A 22,286-nucleotide genomic window follows, 5' to 3' on the forward strand; every position below is an offset into this window, starting at 1 on the left:
GGTTACACACAGTACTAAATATAGTATTTCTAGCTCTTTAAATGGTTCTATGTAAAAATTACCCTGGGAAAAAGTTTCCAGGTAGACAGTATTTCTCCCTGCACCCTTAAAAGCCTTCCGACAAATATTGCAGGATGGGTATTCATTTCTATTCTGACTCCAGTGCTAGAATATTTGGGAAAAGTGCTTTATTTTTGTGGGAGTGCAAATTTGTGGAAATGTCACCCCTTGTGGACCTTTTCCCAAGTGACTTTATCACTGGATACCCTTGTGAGTCAATTGTTTTACATCGTCTTATCACTCAGCTATGATAAAAAGTTGTATTGACTGAGGGAACAAAGCAATTTGTTGAGAGCCAGGGTGGGTTATAAGGGTGGGGTCTGTTGTGTTGCAGCAATGCTGGTTGGGCCTTTATAATGCTATCATGAATACATTGGCATGACTTAATTAAGGTGGTGTACTGGCATGCATATGGGAACATTTAATGTATAGGGTACTAGCATAAAGTACCCGTACTCCTCACAGGTTCTGTAGACATACATGATAACACTCTCATCAATTGCTGAAAATAAATGATCCTCTAGGTTGCTGTTCTATGTTGCTTATCACTTGATGGGCTTTGCCCTCTGAAATTAACTGCACTGAGAATGGGCGTGTGTGGCTGGCTGACATACCGCTGAGCAGATGTGGAGGGTAGGCGAGAGTTGGCATGCTGCAGCATACTGGGAACTTCTGTGCACTTTCCCCACCTGTTGATTCACCCTGGCACGGTGCAGTGCATTGTGTTGCGTTGCGGTGCAAATATAAAAAAAAACAGTGCATCATAGGGCCTTGAAACGCGGTTTCCCAGGCCTTCGAGTTTTGTTCCTCGCAGTGAGATGCTTAAATTGAGCTGTGCCCGGTCCTTCTACAGCCACATTGATGTTTCGCAAATTTCAGGCAACCGACTCATGTGAAGGGGCTGAAATCCAGGGAAAGGGGCGGGTGTCCAAATGTCATGTAGCCATTAATGTCCGGTGGATCCTAACAGGTAACTATACAAATTTGGTGCAGATTAGAGTGGAATTTCTACTTTATATATGTATATATAGAGAGATATGTAACTTACAATATCTATGTGTATGTTTATCATTTGTTTACCTTAACCTTTTTCAGGAAAAAAAGAAGAATGTACAGTTTGCAGAGCTCATTGCCGCATTGTGTGGCTCTCGGGACAGGTACTATAGCTTCTGCATTTACATATCAAATACACTGTGTTATCAATTTCAGGGCCACCAGAATTCCTATATTTTCAGTTGTAACCATGGCGGCTTGGTCCCTCAAGAGTCCAATAGGGTCCTGGTTATCTGCCCAATCACCATCAGATTCTCCCCCTCCCCCCCACTGCACTGCTCTCCGGGCCCACAACTACCACCCACATCTACCTCTTGGGTGGCTCGTCTCAGTACTTACCTGATGGGCGTTAGACTTCCCTCTTTGGATTGGGATATCTCCATCCTTATTTATTCATTGTCATTTCCATCGTTTTTTTGTTCCCTTGCTCCCTTCCCCTTTGCCTTGTGAAAGGTCTCTTGCAATTTCTTTGGCGGTTTCTCTGAATCCCCCCTTGTCAGTCTTGTTCTTTAATTCAAGAAAGTCTCAGTTTATTATGTCTATCATTTTTTTGTCAAAGCACCTGTGCAGCTAGAGTACTGTGGAGTGTCCTGGCAGGTCTGGGGTTTAGGTTTGCTTGGGAACCAGTTTTTCGTGGGCCTGAAGGATAGGAGGCCTCCCTAGGACATGCATGGGTCTGTTCCAGGGTCTCCTATTTATTATCTGGTCCTATTTCCTTCTTTACACTACTACAATCCCTCTTTCCTTCAGTCCTTCTCTGTACATCCTCCTTTCTTTGACTCCTGGCAATGTTCTTTTCAAACTCCCCTCTCTGGCCCCCCTCCTATCGCCTCCTTCTTGATTCCTCCTTACCTCTTGCTGAAACTCTCATCTTTAGGTGCCTCTACATCCAGTGCCTCTTCTTCTCATCTCTTTACACCTCCTCTCCCCAGCTCTTCAAAATGCATCCTCATTTTTCTCAGCCTTCGCAGGCATCTTCCCACCTCCTCAACTCCTCTGAGCATCTCTTTGTTTCTTTAATCACCTCTGCCCCCTTTTCAGCTCTATTCATCAACCAATCCCCCTGGGTTGTTCTCCTTCCCCAGCCCCCTGGGTTGTTCTCCTTCCCCAGCCTCTGGGTTGTTCACCTTCCACAGCCCCATGCATTATTATCCTTCAACAGCCCCTTGGGTCTTTTGCTTCCCCAGCTTCTTGGCTCTTTAACCCCCTCCCGTCCTCCTAGATCTTTCACCCTCCTTTGGTTTACGAACATCTATTCCAATTTCATTCACAAGTATAGTATGCTCACTTATAAGAGTCACCGTTGGAAAATGTGCTGCTACATTGTGCAGATTTCAAGCCCTTATTTATATTGAGAAATCTAATGTCGGCATAGTCTGTTTATTAACACCAAGGCTATAATTGCCTGATTTCTATAAGCGTTTGCCAGCACAAAAACATTTATTAAGTCAGTTGTAGGTTGTACAACCACAACCGAGTTTTGACCCTTTGAGAGATTTCAGAGGCCAATGACAAGGCTGTATCAATGATGCCCCCCATGTTCGTTACCCACATGGTAGAAGCCAAGCAGATTCCATGTTCATGTGGCCCAATCGATAAGTGCTTGGGTGAGGTTGAGCCTGCTATGCAAAACTCTGTTTTTGAAGGATTGAGCTTTACTGATTTGTTTACTTTCCAAGCATAATAAATGTAGCTATATAAAAAGTCTATTTTAGTTTTGTGCTGAAAGGTGAATGCTAACAATATTGTTACACATACATTTTTATTAAACAATTATACAGGGCATTGCATGTCTTCCATACTAAAAACATATAAGTCTTGGATCCTGATCTCCCGCCCACCCCCCCACCCCTGCCCTTTGTACAATCGAGATTCTACCTGAAATGCATTTTCTCTAGGGTATTGGAGATGATGCTGCAGATTCTATTCAGACCTTTGTTTTTTGTATTCTTTTTCATACTGTTCGTTTCTCAACAGGTGAATCCTGATGTCCAGGCATTTTTCATGGATGTCAACTTGCTTTGCAAAAAATATTCAAAACAATTTGCACAAGTAAGTGAATTGTGAGAGCATGTATATTACTAATATGTTATATGTTTGGTAAGTACATGATGAATGCATGGTTAGTGTATATACACTTAATACATATTGGCCTATTTAACTATTTATATTACTAGATAATACGTGTCTGTTATGGTAACATATAGTTTAAGTTTTTGGTGATATTTTCTTGTAATCGTAAACTTTACAGAAATAGAAATAGGTCAGTCAGGATAAAAACCTTCAAGTATTTTGTTATTTTATTTTCTATTTCTGTAGTGTGACTAAAAGAATATAAACCTAATTTCCCTCCTTCCATTGCTATACACAAACTTCTAAACAAATCGGTGGTCTGTGCGAGATAATTAGGCATTTATGAAAAACTAATTGAGCAATAAGAGAATAGGTCCCAACGTTGGTGGTTGCACAATGTGGATAGCCTATAATGAGCTAGAAGTGTCTGCCTGGTAATGCAAGTGATTTTAAATATGCCTCCCTGGGCCCAGTCAGGTGTGAGTTCATACGCACAGAAAAAGGTAGGCCTGTGATTGGGGAGGTGAAGAGGCCCTACCTGCGAGATGATTTAGTGAATTTCAACAAAGAAGAAATGTCATTAGTGATTTTTGGAACACGGTAGGGGAATCTCTGAAACACGGTAAGGAAAGAAAGATCACACATTTTCCTGGATAAAGAGACGAGGGCCTGCTACCGCAAACCTACCCCCCCCACACGAGTCTTACACATAGCTTTGTGAATGCATAAAGTAGCCCAATGACCAAAGTGCACCTCTTCCTATACCAACATATTTTATTTACAAAATGAGAAGGAGCAAGCCCATGGAGACATTTAAATAATAGACAATGAAGTTCAAATGGTATCCCCGGAGGCACAGGAAGCCAATGATGGGCTTTCCAAAAGCCCAAGACATAGTGGGATTCATGAAGGCCGTAGAGGAGTTGAACACCAGCAATTTGCAGGGGCGGTAAGCAGTCACTTTTCATAGTCCATATTGAGGAAGTCGACATAAAGGGTATTGGCATAGTTGTGTTTGGAATTTAGTAAGGTTCCACACCATGGCAAATTCCAGTCCGGGCAAATAATCTACACATTTTGAAAAAAACACTTTTCACACCCATGTTGTTTTATCAGGTCGGCATCAAAGAGGATCATCAAAGTCTTTACCTGTTTCACAAATACTCTTTTCAGCTGCTAAAAGATTGGCTGGCAGTGGTGGTCTAACTGGATCATATGTTTGAGTTCCAACAACATTACCTCAGTTTTGGGTGGATTCATTTACACACCACTGTATAGCATTCATGCAGTAACTTCACTGAGAGCATTAGTCAGCTGAGAAAAATCATCTTTAGGGGATATAGAGTGAAAGCAGTGGCAAAAGAGGCCAAATATATCGAATAGAGTAAGTAAATGACGAATATAGATATTAAACAAAAGCAGAGATGGGGTGACCCCTGTTGTACCACAGAGGAAATTGGAACAGAATCATATAAAAACAGACAAGGGTTCACTGACTGGAAGTTTCCAGATAAGTAAAGACTGAAACCAGTTAATGACTTCTTCAGAAATCCCAGTAACCTCCAAAAGGTGGGAGCTTAAGATCTCATGGTCCACGGTACCAAATGCTGGGCAGAGGTACAACATAACTAACCGTGACAAACACCTCTTGTCAGTGCTTGATAGGATATCATCCCACTGTGTGACCAGGGCTGATTTGATTCTGTACTAAAGATGAAAACCGGACTGTAGACTACCCAGCAAATTATGGTCAAGCACACCCCACACCCACACAGACCCAGATGCACCACACACACAATCTCTGTTTCATATTCGCTGCTTACAGTTGTATGACCTGCAGCAAGTGTCTCTCATGTTGCTCTCTCTCTCTCTCTGTCCATAACTATTTGTCCCAAACACTGATTTGCTAATGGTAGCAGCAGTTGGGCAGCGGGCATGCTGAAGTCTTGTATGCCCCCCTGCGATGTGGCTTGTCAACTCAACTCTACCCACCTGAAGAGTCGACCCACGTTCAGTGCTCTCTAGTCCCGCTGCTTTATCCTTGTCGGCTCCTGTTTGATGCGACTGCTGTCTGCCTCGCGTCCCTCTTGGCGTTCCAGCCTGGGCTCTTCGGGGTCAAGGTTATTTTGGTAGTGAGGGTTGTGAATAGAGTGGCGAGGACCGAGGAGAGACTCTGCAGCTGGGAGCTACACACTGAAGAGTGAGTCATACTAAGGTACAAATGGTATCAATGGGATTAGGCAGGTAGCACGTCGCTCAACTCTAGCGTTTGTTATGTGCCGTTTTACAACTAAGTCCAGCCACAATCGGAAAGCCTTATATTTGTATGGGTATTCAGTGAGCGCGCTACAATTGATATTTGTGCAGCACTTTCTTCATGAGTACTGAAGTACTCTATTGCTTTAGTGCTTCATTGCTTGTTTATTGTTTCTAAAAATCCTTTAATGAAAAGTCCTATCTCAAGCCCTAATGGCTTGAGATAGGACTCAAAGGCGCACTCTGCTTGTACAGCTACCGCTACAGCTACATGTGTAGCCTCATATACGAAAGAAATAGGAAGCTCTCAGTTCATAACTAATAATGAAATACCCCTTGAAGTTAATTTTCCCCCTGCAGCTCAAGATTATGGATTTTTGTGTAGGGAACCAGCAAGCCAGCCAGAAACCCCCCCATGCGATTGTATTGCTCACAACAAACCCCAAGCGCAAGTCGGACATCAGAGGTCCTTGTGCACGAAGAAGACAAAGACTGAGAGAGTTGAAAGTGGGAGTGACGGAGGAGGAGACTGGCATATTCTATAACTCCCCAGTAGTTTCGGAAAAACTGTTGTGTCCACTAATACCTGAGGTGTTGACGCTGAGTATACCTACTGAAAGAGGAACTATAAAGCAGTCTAGGAAAGCAAATGTGAAGCCTGAGAATTATGCTGAACCAAACAGCGGTCCGGTTGATCCAGACGTCCAAACACGTTTTCCAACAGAAGGAGCATAAATACCACAGACGCCACAGTTCTAAATGTCATGGGTTGAAACGTCTCTACCAGATGTCTCAACTCAAATCAACAGCTCCTTGCTACAGTCCCCAATGCTCACAGTCGAAAGTGCCTCACTGCGTCAAGTTATTTCAAGAAGCCCAATATGGAAGAAACCAGGCAATCCATAAAGTAGTGCATTACAGCTAAACTCAAATCAAGTGAGTTTCGGAATTGCTCGAGACTATTGAACATGAAGTGGGTGAAGAGTTGCAGATGACAGCGGAAAAACAATCCAAAAAGCAGCAAAAAGCAGAATTAAGGTGGAGGCAAGCCTGAAATGGACAAGCTAAGTAAATGTGCACCCCCAACTCGGGTCTGGAAGGACATCCGCATGATGAAATACAGCCCCTCCCAGGCCTAGTCAAAACCTTTAGATCACAGCAAAAAACATACATGCCAACCCATACACTAACAATCTCCGTTGATGGAAAATTAAATGCCATTTATAGCAATCTACAAAATAAGTACATTCATTCAGGTCAAGAGGAACATTGTTATCACTAACTTTGCTTTCATTTTTATTGTATTATAGATTCTTATACACATTTTTTACACATTTAAAACAAAAACACATCATCCAAATCCTCACTTTTCCAATTTATCAATATATTTAAAAAAAGAGTTATCACTAACGTACATATGCCTCTAAGCAGCAAACCAAGATAAGCCCTAAGAGATAAAGTCCCAGCCTGGCTACATCATAAAGTCGGGCTTGGGATCATAAGATTGTATCACCTGAATGTTATTTACAGGGTACAGATTGACGAATGGTGGCCCTCGATTGACAGAGATTGTATTGTCGTGGGCTGTGGAAAAAGGTAATCTTTCATTTTTGCGTATCTGTGCAAGCCTGATATCTAATTCCAGTCCATTGGACTGAATTAAGCATGTGTAATCCAGTCGCAGATAGGATAGCTCCACTCATCCAGGGCCATGCTAGACTAATGTAATCTATAATGTCTACGTTTTGGAAGCCTTCCTAATTTAGCCAAACCTTCATCCTTCGATCACAGTCAAGAGTCTGTGCTTTCCATTCTTACTTTTATGCTTTTCAGTGTTTGTTGAGCCGAAAGGTTTTTGTATTGATTTTTAGCCCTGATAGAGCTTAAATATTTCAGGTGAAAAAATTATTTTGCACTTATAGATACAATTAATCTGTTCATGATATAATGTTTTCATGCTGTGTTTTCTTTTATGATTCTGTGAATTAGGCTCACAATGCTGACACACCAAAGTTCTAACGGGCGAAGCGTGTTTAAATATAAACTTCAAACTTTCAGTTGAATGAATCTTAAACATCCTATTATGTTTAGAGGAGACTGTATACCAAACACACATTTCTCTATAGTGAATCCCTTTAGTCCTCTTCATAGAATTCTTACAATTGATCAACATCCTCACTCATGTATGGCGGTCCTCAAAAATAATCAGGATGTGAGGTCCTACAAAAAGCAAGCTACGGTTCTGAACAAATGAGTTTATTTTAAAAAAAAACACAAGTGTTATTGTTCAATTTGTTTAGATAGCTTTCGATAAGCACGAAAGGCTCAAAGGAACTGACAGGATTAATTAAATTTGGTGGAAATACAGAATGAGTATCAACCTCTTTTGTATTGAGGTACAGAGTTCCACCTAAGGGCACAATGGTATACAACAGTTTGAAGAACATATATTTAAACAATAGTGCACCCGGGACATAGGGTGGTCCAGGGCATGGTTAACACGGGGTGTACACAACATAATCTACAAGACATACACAAAAAAGGGGTTTTTTCAGTTGTGTCACTGGGGATCGACACAGGTGTGTTTCGGTCATGAAGGCAGAATTGTCGCCTGGATAGTGTTGGCCTTCAGGATGAGCACCAAATGTGGTGTAGTCCGTATTGTCTGCGAATAGAGAAGGACTTGTAAGGATCTCAGGGTCTAATTGTGTTATTTATTGTTTCATAATTGAGGCCTAGTGTTGCCATGTCAAAGGACAGCTTACCTGCTGCTGTGGTAGCAGTAGTGATGCTGTACAAAACCATCCAAGGATTAGTGCTGGATGGTTGGTGCGAGACTGCACTTGGGGGAGCCATGGGTTCCTGAGGTATCAATTTCGGTCAGGATCCTATTGGCTAGAGGAGGGCCTAAAAAGGTCCCTCGTCTGTAAAAAAAACAATATTGGAAGTGAGTATGAGGCATCGGCTCAAATGTCTAGAACTAGGGTGAGGGTGTTGGTGACCCTGGTCTAGTTACCACTGTTGGACGGTGGTGCAGTGGTGGGTGTCTGGAGCGGACCATAGTGCCTCAGCTTGTGCCTAGGGAAAAAGATCCAGTATAAGGCTCATAGTGTGATAACGGGCGTTTGTGTAATGGCGAATACCATACGTACATAAACGCTGCAGGGCGTGTGGACAACGTGGTATCAACTGCTGCCCGATGTGATCTAGGGCGTGAAGGGTATTATTAGTGCATAAAAGCCCCATGGCCTGTGGACAAGTTGGTTCACACTAGCGCAAGAATAGTGCCATTGTTGGAAAACCATGATGCAAAATGCAGAAGTGCGTCTGGACTGGTAGTGCATCTGTGTTCTTCTGATGAATGGCAGTGCGCTGGAGGGGCCGAATAGCAACAAGTAGTTACTGTGCATTTTATACACAAGATGGTAATGTGGATCCAAACAGTGAAGGAGGTGGTTCCGCTATCAATGACTTCCCGTAAGTGAGTAAACGAATTAGTAAAGAGGGCGATGCCTCTGGAGGCGTGACTGTTGGATTTGTATACTTACCGCGAGCCGTGAGAACAACGTGCGTCGTCGGGGGATCTGCTGATGTAGTGGTAGCTGTAACATCAGTGTGGAACCAGCTCAGCTAATAAGCTAGTCCCAGTGTGGCGCCTGGGCCAATGGCACGGGAGCGTGAGGTGCTTGGACCAATGGGAGTGGTCCGAGCCGAGCCGCAAATGGAAATTGAAAGCGGTCTCCGTGAAACTACTAGAAGTGCTACGGATGCTGGGACATGTAGTGCCTGCTCCAGTGGAGGCGCTAATGAAAACTGAAGGCGGTCTCTGTAAAAGACAGGAACTACTAAGAAGCGCTACAGATGCTGGGACATGTAGTGCCTGATCATGTGGAACGGCAATGCGAGAGTCAATGTTGTTGAACACATAAAAGTACTCGAAAAAGCATGTGATCACAGTTCTTTTCCAGTGATTGTAAAAACAGTCCAAATGGGTTCATACAGTTTAGTGACATTAATGCTCTCAGTCCAAACACCTAGCATGTGGGCAAAATTTCTAGGGTCAAACATTATTGTGTGCAGTGGTGCAACGTCTATGGGTCCGCCTCACGCTAGTGGGTGGAGATTAGACCCAAAAATGTTTCCACTCTACGGTTGTGTTGAGGCCGTGGCGGACTGTGTCTAGTCTATGGACCCACTTTTGTTCCAGTTTTGTTGAAGTGCTCGATCAGGGTTTAATCCTGTACTTTATTCTTAATGCAGGATCTATGCTCATTGATCCTCTGTTTAACAGGTCTGATGGTCTTTCCGATGTATATCATGTGCATGGGCATTTGATGACGTAGATGACATATCTACTTTCTCAGTTTGTGTGGTTGTTCATGTTCCATGTGAAATCTTTGTAGGTGAAAGTTTTGCTGTTTGTCGTGTGGCGGCAGGCCACACAGTGTCCGCAGCTGTAGTGTCCCACGACTGGTGGCAGGTTCCATAATGTTGCTGGTGTTTTAGAGTGTTCCAAAAAAGTATGGACCAAAGTGTCCCTTAGATTTTTGTTCTTTCTGAACGCGAATAGTGGTTTCCTCGCCAGACTTCCTTCGTTTTTGATGAGGTGCCAGTGTTTTCTGATTGTGGTTTTGATGAGGTTGCTTACTGGGTTAAACGTTGTGACGCAGACAGTCCTGTCTACGGGATCCTTGGTTTTGATGGTGAGACAGACACATTTGTTCAGAACCGTAGCTTGCTTTTTGTAGGATCTCACATCCTGATTAATTTTGATTATTATATAAGTACCCTCCTGGGCAGATCAGGTCCCTGCCAGGGGCCCTTATTTTTACTTGTATGGCGGTCCTGACTTCTCAGTTTTTATGGGTTCTACTCATGCATCTTTTTGGTAACAAGAAATACTCAGGGCTGCGTACCTAGACCAGGGGTCTGCAGCCTGTGGCTATCTAGATGTTTTGGACCACAAAACTCCTTTGACCCATAATCATTGACTTTGCTGGATAAGGCTGATAGGACTTGTAGTCCAAAATCATTCTGACTTCAGTGCATGGTTGAAGATGACTCACTCTCTGGTCCTAACCTCTTCTCAGAGAAGTGCATGTTCCATGATATCAGCCTGACAGATGACCCTGAGCACATTCCTATCTGCTCCCTCACAAGAAATAGCATAGCTACTGTTGCTTGGGCAACGTTATTGCTATCATGTGATTTATTTAGGGCTATGTGTACCATAACGCAGGCAGCCCAACTTGCTGTAGAACATGGCTGTTTACTTTAGCAAGGTTTGGTAGCTGTTACCGATCCCCTGGATAATTGTTCAACAAAACCAGCCAAGGTAATGATTGATTGAAATTCTTATTATTGTAAAAGGCAAAATGAAACACAAATATGGAATAAGGAGTCGATTACAGAGATGTGCTAAAACAGAGTAGCAGATGTGATCAATAACAGCCTTTAATTAACAATAGGAGCTGCGTGTTTTATGGCTTGTCTATTTTGTAGTCTTTCTCACATGCAATTCTAATATAGACTGGGGCACCTGGCTTATATAGGGCTGTGTGTTAACATCCCGCAAAGAGCCCAATGCTGCACTTGCCCCTCTTCCAAATGTGCAATTTCTGTCATCCTGGGATGCAAAGCCCAATTGATTGTGATTATGAAAGTGCCAAGCTGATAACCGTGCTTCATTCTTTGTGCATTGCAACTTGTTAGGACACAACATTCCTGATACCAACTGGATCCAGTAAAACCTCCCAATACCTGGTAACACACAGAATGGCAAAAAGGAGGATACCCATGCAGACATGGTGGGGTGAAGTGATTCACATTGATGGGCCAAGAAGGGGGGGAATAAATGAGCCAAGTGGTAAGTCATTCACATAATTCCTTTTATGGTGTTGTCATGAAATAATGCAACCATTTTCAAATCCAGGATCTCTTCCGATCCTGCACAATAACTGTGTCCATGCTGTGACCCCTAGGCTTTAAGCCACTTTAAAGTGGCATTTTTGTGCTCCTGGCTTGCTTGGTGTACATTTAAGATTAACGCATATTGGGCTCAGGCGGCCCATCCAATGCATTTGATCTTCTGCCATTGAGTGCTGTCCCTCGGTTGTGTTTAAACACAGGTTGGGATAAGGTAACATTATTCGAGATTATGTAAGGTGCACATAGCAGCAAAGGATGCCCTAAAATAGGTCTCTCTGTATCTGTACTGTATTTGGCCAAACCTAGAATTGGGAGCTGCTAGGTCTTTTCTGGAGAGTTTTGGTACAAAGGTGAGATGAGGTACATTACTGCATTCTTCAGAGTCTAAGGAACTTTGTCCTTTGCAATGAGATTCTTGTTCTAAATAACTGTGGTTTAGCCGAACTTAGAAAGTGTGCCTAATATCATCGCTCTGGTATAGTTGAATTTTGAAAGTCTGCCTAATAGCATAACTGTGGTTTAGCTGAGCTCAGAAAATCTTCCTAATAGCATAATTGTAAATTAACTGAATTTAGATAGTCTGCCTAATATCATCACTGTGTTATTGTTGAATTTAGAAAGTGTGCCTAATAGCATAACTGTGGTTTAGCTGAATTTAGAAAGTCTGCCTAATATCATCACTGTGGTATAGTTGAATTTTGAATGTGTGCCTAACATCATCACTGTGGTTTAATTAAATCTAGAAAGTGTGCCTAATATCATCACTGTGGTACAGTTAAATCTAGAAAGTGTGCGCCTTATATCACCACTGTGGTGTAGTTTAATCTAGAAAGTGTGCCCAATAGCGTAACTGGGGTATAGTTGAACCTGCATTGTGTCACTGTGGTATAGTTGAATTTAGTCTGCCTAATAGCGTCACTGTACCAATCTTTGAACTTAGAAAGTATACCTTTTAACGTATCTGTGGTATAGATATATTTAGAAAGTGTGCCTAATACCATCACTGAAGTATAGTTGAATCTAGAAGGTGTGCCTACTAGCGCCACTGTGGTACAGGTGAATCTAGAAAGTGCACCTAATAGCATCACTGTGGTATAGTTTAACTTAGAAAGTGTGCCCAACCGTCGTCACTGTGGTACAATCTAATCCTGGAATTACAACCAAACCCTAACTCCGCCCTAACCACACCATGAGCCCATCCCACCTATCGAGGTCCACAGAAAGAACCTCACTCTGGCGCGCCTCCCTCCCTCCTCTTCCCTAATTGCCTTCCCCTCCCAGCACAAACCATCCCACCCTCCACCACACTCTCAGCCCACTCCCTATCCAACTCGCAAGCCAGAAGAAGCCTCTCATCCCAAACCAGCCCACCCTCCAGCACGCTGTCACCCCACAACCTATCCAAACATCAAGGTAAAGGAGCCTGATGGCGAGCCGACCATCCTAAGACCCCTTTTCCTCCCATCCCTCCACACACCCGCCCCATCATGCCCACACCCGCCCCATCACGCCCACACCCCCTGCCCCTCCTGTGTCCCACCCTCCCGGACTCACCTAGCCCGCTCCCTCCCCCTCCCCTTTCCCCGCTTCAACTCCCTCCAGCATCCTCCACCGACCTCACACCTTCCGCTCCCTAAAAACTGCGTGTCTCTCCCTGGCAAGAACAGTAACCACATCCCCATCACCCTCCGACCTACACCCCTACCCTCTAACACACACCAAATGCAATAAAAACCCTGAAAAAAGGAAATGGACCTGGTCCCCTTCAATCTCTCATCACTCCTCGCCCCTCCTGTCTCGACACACCACCTCAATCTCTCAACCTCGATCATCACCACCCTCCTCCCCTGCCACACCCTATTTCGAACCCCTCTTCCTTGATTTTTCTCCAACCACAACTAGAACCCCTAATCACCTACGCTTCAACCTGGAATCCCCAACCCCAAATCCGTCTTCCCATCCGACCAACCTCACACACCTGTCCAACCCCACCATCCCCACACCCACCCGCTCCACCGCCCGCCTACTCTTCCCAACCACCATCGACCAACCCTCCTCCCTCACCCTCCAGATTCCACTCACTCCCCTCACTCCCCTCCTAGCCACTCACCCACCCCTCCCAACCACCACCCCTGCAACCTCCACAACATCCCCCCGTACCGAAGTAAGATGCATGCTCTTTAATGCCCGATCTGTAGCAAAAAACAGACACAGCATCTTTGACCTCCTCGCCTCGGACAAACCAGACCTAGTCTTCCTCACGGAAACCTGGCTCTCCGACGACTTTGCCCCTATCGCCCATGAAGCCTTCCTCCCCAGACTACTCCCTCATCTCACTCAACCGACCCTCTAGAGGAGGAGGAGTAGCAATCATTTTCAAAACACACTTCTCCGCCTCAATCATCGACTGCTAGACAATCATCCACAAAACAATTGGTTGGGAGAACCCAAATGACCCTTCCAACCAGGAGTAGCCCTCTACCTTGGTTTTTGGAAAGTATAAATCGTACAAGAAATGGAAAGCTAGAAAACACATTTATCAACAGTTATCCCGTAGTAAAAAATCTAAACCTCACATACAAAAAATGTCCAATTTTATTAAGATTTTCAAGATAAAAACTCTCATCACATGAGAACAAGTCCAGACTTAATCATAAAAAACAACTCTACAAACATACAAATTTAACCATGACAAAACACACATATCTAATAATTGAAGTTTTTCAAATGTAAAAATGCATCAATTGTTGACAAAACCTCAGAGTTCTATCCTTTCTCTTGAGGTTCAGATCCCCTCCGGATCTCCAAATACACTTTTGTTATTTAATTTACTTTTTGACCTGGTATTACTCCAAATCACAAACTCAACATGTTTCAGTCCTCTCAAAAAATACTGGGACTTTCGTCACGAGTGGTCATTTCAATATTAGAGTCATGAAGCACTGTTATAAAATCTTCTTTTATTGAAGTATCAATCAACTGTATCGGGATGTAACTGAGTTCCTGTGTGCAGTCGGTCCCCAATGGGAAAAGAGTCTGCAAAATGGACGGATTGTCTGGAAGGTAAGAATTCCTCCACAAAACCTTTCTGTGCAGCCGTTACTTTCCCATTAGTGGCTGTCCCTCCTTGATATGGGATCAAATGGTGTTGCTATAGGTTAAAATGCTTCCGGCACGCTATATCTAGTATGGCGACTGTATACTGATGTAAATCCACTGTCTTCAGCCGTGTTCGTCCCGCGTCAAAGAAATATTTGCCTCTACCTGCGCAGGAGAGCACGCAAGAACCCACTCTTCAGGAATTTTCCCCCACGCCTTCAAAACTGCTCATGTCAAGCCTCTTCTAAAAAACCTTCCCTCTGCCCTCTCGACCCCAAAAACTACTGCCCCATCTCAAACACCAGGTTCCTTGCTAAACTCATCGATCGAACTGCATACTCCCAACTAAATGCCTTTGTCAAAGTCAACAATCTCGTAGACCCTGCACAATCAGGCTTCAGACCTCGACACGGAACAGAAACCACTCTGACCTCAATCTGGGAAGACCTTAAAAACACTGCAGACTCTGCGGGTTGCGCAGCACTAATCCTCCTAGACCTATCTGCCGCCTTCGACACAATCAACCACTCTATCCTCCTCAACCACCTCCACTCCCTAGGAATCTGTGGAAACGCTCTCAAGTGGATAGGATCCTTCCTCAACAATAGGAACCAAATAACCCTCCTCTCCTCCTTTGCTTCTGCCGCCCGACCAGTCAACACCGGAGTTCCACAAGCAGCATGCCTATCAGCCCTCCTGTTCAACCTGTATATGCCCACCCTCCCAGGAATAATCCGCTTGCACAATATCCTGTGCTACAACTATGCTGATGACACCCAACTAATCCTAAAACTCCCCAAACTCAAACCCCAACTGTCAGCCCGACCTCGCTGCCTGCCTCCTTGACATCGATTGCTGGATGACCACAAACTACCTCCTCCTAAACCCCACCAAAACTAAAACCATGGTATGCGGCAACACCGAGCTTCTCCCACACCCTCTACCCTGGCCATCATCCAAACCACCCCAACCACAGTAAAAAACCTTGGATGCACTCTCGACTCTGACCTAACCCTCTCTCGCCAAATCAACAACGTCTCTAAGTCCTGCCATTATCACCTCAAAATTCTCAGACACATTTTTCCGTACCTCTCCTTTCCCAACAGACTCGCTGCTGTCCAATCTATTGTAATGTCAAGACTGGACTACACCAACTCCCTCTACCTCGGGGTCCAAGCATACCACCTCATTAAACTACAAAGAGCACAAAACGCTGCATCCAAACTGCTTCTAGCACTTGGCCCAATAGATCACACCTCTCCAGCTCTCAGAACTCTCCACTGGCTCCCATTTGGACAAAGGGTGACTTTCAAGACCTTATGCAGCTCCTACCGAGCAATGCATAAAACCAGACCTCAATACCTACAGGACAAGCTAAAACCCTACCACCCACCGCGCACTCTAAGATCAAGCTCTGCCTTCCTCCTAATGATACCAAACACCAACTCAGTCAGATTAGCAGGATCATCATTCTCAGCCTTGGCCCCCACTCTGTGGAACTCGCTCCCACCCCACATTCGACTCACCGAAGACTACATGTCTTTCCGCAAACTACTGAAAACGTGGCTCTTCCCTTAAAGAATCGTTGCTTAGAACAAACAGAATAAATTGCCACAATAAATAGAAACCCAAGTTTGTTGAACAAAGAAAACAAATAGCAAAGGGAGTCGATTGAACAGATGGGAAGACTAAAACTGATAGTGTAACTAAATCAGATAGACTGGATGGAACGGACGAAGTGGATGGAACGGACGAAGTGGATGGAACAAATAGAGTGGATGGAACGGATGGAGTGGAACGGATGGATCGGATGGGTGAAATGGATGCAGTGGATCAAGTGGATGGAGGAGACGAGTGGATAGAATGGATAACTGGATGAAGTGGATGGAACGGATGAAGTGGATGGAACGGACAGAGTGGATGGTACGGACAGAGTACGAAGAGAAGGGGAGGGACGAAGTGAATGGAACTGACAAAGTGAATGCAACAGATCAGATGAAACGGATGGAACGAGCGAAGTGGGTGGAACGGATGGGAAGGAGTGGATTGAGGAGACGAGTGGATATAATGGATGACTGGATGAAGTGGATGGAATGGATAAAGTAAACGGAACGCAGGAAGTGGATGTAACGCAGGAAGTGGATGTAACGCAGGAAGTGGATGTAACGCAGGAAGTGGATGTAACGCAGGAAGTGGATGTAACGCAGGAAGTGGATGTAACAGAAGGATAGGTGGATGGAACGGATGGAGTGGAGTGGATGAATTGAGTAAGATGGAATGGATTGATGGACCAGATGGAATGGACAGAGTGGAGGAAGTGGATGGAACGGAGGAAGTGGATGGAACGGAGGGAGTGGCTGGAACGGATGGAGTGGACAGAAGTGGATGGAAAAGATGGAGTAGACAGAAGTGGATAGAACAGATGATGGAGTAGATATTGTAGATGGAACGCATGTAAGTGGAAGGAACACATGTAAGTTAAAGGAGCGCATGTAAGTGGATGGAACGCATGTAAGAGGATGGAACGGATGTAAGTGGATGGAACGGATGTAAGAGGATGGAACAGATGAATCGGATGGAACAGATGAAGCAGATGGAACGACTGCTATGTACCTGTATCCCTATGTTACCCTAGCCATCATGTCACTTTATATTCATTTGCCGCTACGTATGCACCCTGTCCTGCTCTCGTACCTGGCCGCAAGCGCTTCACTGATAAACCACCATATCACACTACTACGCTTACTCTCTCCTAATACACCATCATTCAACTGGAACACAGCTATTCTATGACACATTTGGCCTAGCTGGTCTCATACTAACATGACCCCACAAACACCTCATCATCCTAATAAAACACAGCTTGCTGAGCACATTCCAGCTAGTTTAGGCGTCTCCTCAAGCCTAGCGCAGCCAGAACTCAGTCTGAGTGTCCATCCTCCAGGCTGAACACAGCCAACTGATTTCCCCAGCACCACACCTACAACACACATATCCTGTGCGCCCACACACCATACCACATTCTCTCTCTACTGACCTGAACTGCGGTTCCCGAGGGCATTCAACCCGCCAGCGCTTTGAGGTCATATCAATGATACATAAGGCGCTATATAAATGCCAAGTAGCATAACATAACAACATAACGTAAATCTTTACCTTTACAGATACCTTGTTTTGTGACAACGTTCCCCACATAGTTATGTTCACTGTTTGACAACCTGTGCCATTAACCCTTTTGCAGCCAGTTCTTCAGATACCCCAGTCCCAAATCCAACAAGAGAAAAAACACATTAAAACACACAGGCCGATATGGGCCAGTCCCAAAACCCCAAGACACAAACTAGGCAGTCCAAAATAAGAGGGTGGCAAACATAAACACTGCCAAATATAAACTGATCAAGTTCAAAAAAGCGAATCGAAAAACTGCAGCTCACACAAAGACACTCTGCTTGTATTAAGCCATGCACATTCAATTTTTAAGTTAAAAACAGTTTTCTGAAAACTGTAACAGTCCCAAAGAATATGGAGCAAGTTATTGAGACTGGTCATCTCTGATAACAAAAATACTTGTATCATGCGAACTGGCTGTGAGACTAAGGGTATTCTGAATAAGCCGTGGGAGGGGTTCCATACTGTTTATACTGAAGTGTCCATCCTCTCAAGTAATTGTCCCTACCTTTTTGTTTATTTTAATGTATGGCTTGGAACGGTCATATTTTATATTCTTAGTCTTTAATGTTGGTCTCACATTTAAACAAGGATACAGCTAGCCACTGTTACACGGCCAAAGTATGAAGTTATGTAAATCTTGGAACCATTACAAAACAACTGTTTCCTTGGTTTTTACAGTATCAAATATGTATTTGGCATATGTGCGTTTAAAAAAAAGAGCCTCTATTCCTCTTGGTCTATGTGCACTCTTAGATGATCTTGATGGTCCCTTCCATTATCGAGTGAGACATTGACGGAGATGCCTCAAATGTACAATATGAAGCCGTGTGAGAATGTCCACCTCTCAGCATTTCTCTAAACAGTACATTTAAATGTTGTTCCCACAGTAATGATTGTCAAGGCCTTTGACAGTTGGGCCTAATGACATTCATTATTTTTTCATAGGCACAATTACACCTCTCCTACATGACACGCCTCACCTAGAGTTTGGAGTGTGGAGTAGAATGACATTGGAGCTGGCATATCGGAAAGGAGTGGACAGGGCATGCATGCTTGATGTGAACCAAAACAGAAAGGGCTCTGGGCAGCAGGAGGAATCTTTGTGCCTTTGCAAAGAGAGCATGGTTCAGATGGAGATTACACCGTAAGAAGCAGCAGGCCTAAACCCTATTTGTGCCACTGTGCCGGAGAGACGTTCCCAGTGACAGTATGAATGAAGGACTAGAAACACTTGTGTACAGGCGCGTTATAAATTACATATCTTATTAAGTATTGAAATAATGCTTCCTTGCTTCACAACCGTTGAGTTGAAGCTATTTTGTCCTGTTTTCCTGTGCTAGAGCTGCTAGTTGCAGAACACAGATGGCCACAAAGTATTGGCTCAAAGCCTTCGGCCCTCATTCTACTGGATCATGTCTGGTATCATTGATTTTGGAACCCACAGTGGACATATTATACCTTTGTACAGATGCTGTCCCTAGTATTTCTGTAGAAAACTCTTGGAGGTGTGTGACCCCAGCACAAGAGTCGTGATTCTTTGTTCAGTTTTCAGAATGTGGTGTTTATAGGGGTGAACTTCCATAAATGATTGTGTTTATAAGGCCTTTCAACCTGTCAAGAATAGTGTCATAAGCAGAGTTGGTATGAGACTGTGTGGGACAGAGCTACATTCCTGATATGTTTGTCGAAGGCTGATCTCAAGTGAATCATCCTTCATTTCTTCAGTCCTTCGTAATGGCAAAGTAGCAGCAAAAGGCGAGGCTATCCTAAATCAAGTTGTATAAATAGTAATAATGGCGACATTGACTGCAGCACAAGTTTCTAAATAATTTGTATTCTTTTATTTGCTCACATTCACTAAATTATGATATATCACGCAAAGATAATTGAATCTATTTTAAAAATGTGTCCTTCACACCTCATGTATTCCAACTCAGCAGAGCTTGCTAATATAGTTGCAATAAGGCTTCAAAACAGTGAGGAATGATGCCTGAAAATGCCACAGTGGCTAAACCGTTATTATTAGACTTTTCAGAGACTCATCCAAACTTGTTGCCCTGGTCCTAATTAAGCGCTGCATTAAGGCATCCTATGCCTTTCTATTTTCAGTTTTAAAGTGATTTGCCTAGATAATATAGTTTGAGCGCTGGGTCTTTCAATTTGTGAAATCATCTTCACTTTTATGTATTACTTTAACTCTTGTAATGTGTGCTATTGGGTGGTATGTACTTTTTAAAAGTTTGTAATAAACTAAATTAAAAAATAAATTAAAAAAACGTGTTCGATTTAACTATCATAAACATCTTAAAAAGTGAGTATCTTTTGATAACCATGCCAATGCCCATCTTCAATAAAAGATCAACACAGTTTACAGTCAAATATGGATGTTTTGAGTGATGAAGGTAACAAGAGAAAAGTCCTCACCATCCGCACATGAATCTGGCATAATATGCACTTGCTCTATATCTGGTGACGTAAAAGCATTTTTCTTTACCCCTGATCACCATCGAGCCTCAGAAGGATGTGTCTGTCATTGCCATATAAAGAACTGTATGCTGCATGACTCAACTAACTGAGCTAAGGGTGCCACATGTAGAATGAAGAGAGTGGACAGAACGGATCATTGTGGTGCCCCACAAGTCAGTGGAACTCGGTTGGGTATATAAGTTGACAGCGACACAGCCTGAGAATGGGTCATTAGATATGAAGAGACCCATCACAGAAATACAAAGGGAGGAAAGTTTAGACCAAGAGATTAATGGTTGATGGTGTCAAACTTGGCTGTAAAACCAAGTAGTATCGGAGCTGCTGCACCATCACCATCCGCCACCTTTAGGATATCTAGCACTGAATTGACTCACCGACCATACCTGGGAATAACCCACACAGTTTTTCATGAAAAGACAATATGATTCCACGTATTCCTGCAGCTACTCAGCCACAACACTTTCAATGCCTTTTGCAGGGCAGGAGGACTGTGCCCTGGGGTATAAAACAGCTTAGCTCTAAAGGATCAGGCCTTTATACAATAGATGTATGAAGGAATGCTGAGCAATGATAAAGGGTTATTAGCTAGGGTGTGAAGTTCAGCATATATTAGGCTATGGATTTGTTGTAAAAGTGTCAAGCCAAATCGCTCAGACTATCAATAAGATCACTTTCTTTCTTTGTGTATTTCAGTTTGTTAGCTACTTCACCCTTCGTACTCTCTGCACTTCTACTGCACAATGTCTAAAATCATTGGCCTTTAGTGGGAGCTTTTCCCCACTAGGTATACAGTTTAATAAATCCTGCAGTGGCTCATAACTCTTGGTGTGTCCCTCATGCTCTTTGTCATCTATTATATACCAGGGAAGTGCAGTCCCTAAAGAGGATTATTCAGCATCAGGATAAGTAAGTATTGTAAGTTGCAGTGGGTTTTGTATATTGTAGGCGGTGGACTTTTCTGTATGGTCTATGATAAATTAAATGTCTTGCATGGTTCTGAAAAGAACATTCACATACTTAAAGGTGGAGTCTGGCCGTGCCGTTTGGTAAACAGTGATTCATGTCAGCGGGTGACACTGCAGCAGTTCGAGTCAGGGTCTGGCACTGAGCAATTGATTAGAGCTAAGCAGGTAACCGCCTCTATGAGGTATGATGCAGCATCGAGCTGGTTCAAAATGCAAGCATGTTGGTCCAACGAGTTCGGTTGAGTGCCAAAGGCAGCAGAAGCAGGTACGTTGGTTCAGAATGTAGTGAACCTGGTTCGAGAGCCGTTGAACCAGTTTGAGGTGATGAAAAAAGTGTTCCTGGTTGTCTTGGCTTTCAGGATGCTGTGAATCACAATCTAGGGATTCCAGGAGCATATTAGTCCTTCTTCATGGGCTCCCAGACACTGGGGAGGCTGTTACACAACTGCAGGGGTCCTTCAGCACAGTGAGGTCCTGGGTACTGTTGTGGCTGGCACAGAGATAGGTATTTTCGAGGCAGCAATTGATCCCCACTTGTTCATAGGGCTTGTTTGGGGACACTCGGGGCCTCATCAGCATTTGGGCAGTATCCCTGTGCTAATTGCACCAGGATACCGCCCAACGCAATTTGTTGTACCGCTACTCCGATCTGCACAATTTGCGCCGAATCACGAGTAGTGGTAAGGTGGTAAATCCCCATTGGGTCGTTTAGACCCAATGGGGTTGGGGTGCCGCTATTAGTGCTGGTGCAAATAGCATGGAAAACGGGCCGAAAATTGTGATTTTTTTTTTTCCTTCAGCAAAAAGCTGGAGGTAAAACTCACATTTTGCACCAGACTTATCATTCGGCCAACCCTTAAATGCGGTGGTAATAGCGTTACCGCTGCATTTAAGGGCAATGGCCCAACTCCAAACAGGGGTACAATGATTCTTATTAAGTGTTTGTCCTAAAGTGAATCAAAGAAGGAATGGGAGATCTCTTCCATTGAAGGTAAAAGTCCACAAGGGATTGGACTAAAGTAAGCCTCCTTTAAGGATCCAATCTCTGAGGCGGGAATCAGTGGACCTTGCCTTCTGACTTCACACCCAAAGTGCTTTGTGCTAAATGAAGTGGGAGCGAATGGACGGAAAGAGGCAGAGAGAACAAGAAGGTTGAACCTTCCTCCAGCTGTAAAGAGCTCCCTTTGTCTACAC

The 22,286-nt window shown here is 43.8% G+C and overlaps 1 protein-coding gene across 1 annotated transcript in view; it reads left to right on the plus strand.

Moving 5' to 3' along the window:
• The window catches only part of RNF212 (ring finger protein 212), a 54,785-nt gene extending 35,997 nt beyond the window's left edge, over positions 1-18,788 (plus strand). The window contains exons 2-5 of the mRNA XM_069630229.1: positions 1,156-1,217; positions 3,091-3,165; positions 11,155-11,308; positions 18,586-18,788. Of these exons, the coding sequence (XP_069486330.1) occupies positions 1,156-1,217; positions 3,091-3,165; positions 11,155-11,308; positions 18,586-18,788 (494 nt within the window). The remainder of the gene's footprint in view (positions 1-1,155; positions 1,218-3,090; positions 3,166-11,154; positions 11,309-18,585) is intronic.
• The last annotated feature ends 3,498 nt before the right edge of the window (positions 18,789-22,286 follow it).

Source organism: Ambystoma mexicanum, chromosome 6q (assembly GCF_040938575.1).
Source record: "Ambystoma mexicanum isolate Mex_15411 chromosome 6q, UKY_AmexF1_1, whole genome shotgun sequence".
Lineage (NCBI taxonomy): Eukaryota > Metazoa > Chordata > Amphibia > Caudata > Ambystomatidae > Ambystoma > Ambystoma mexicanum.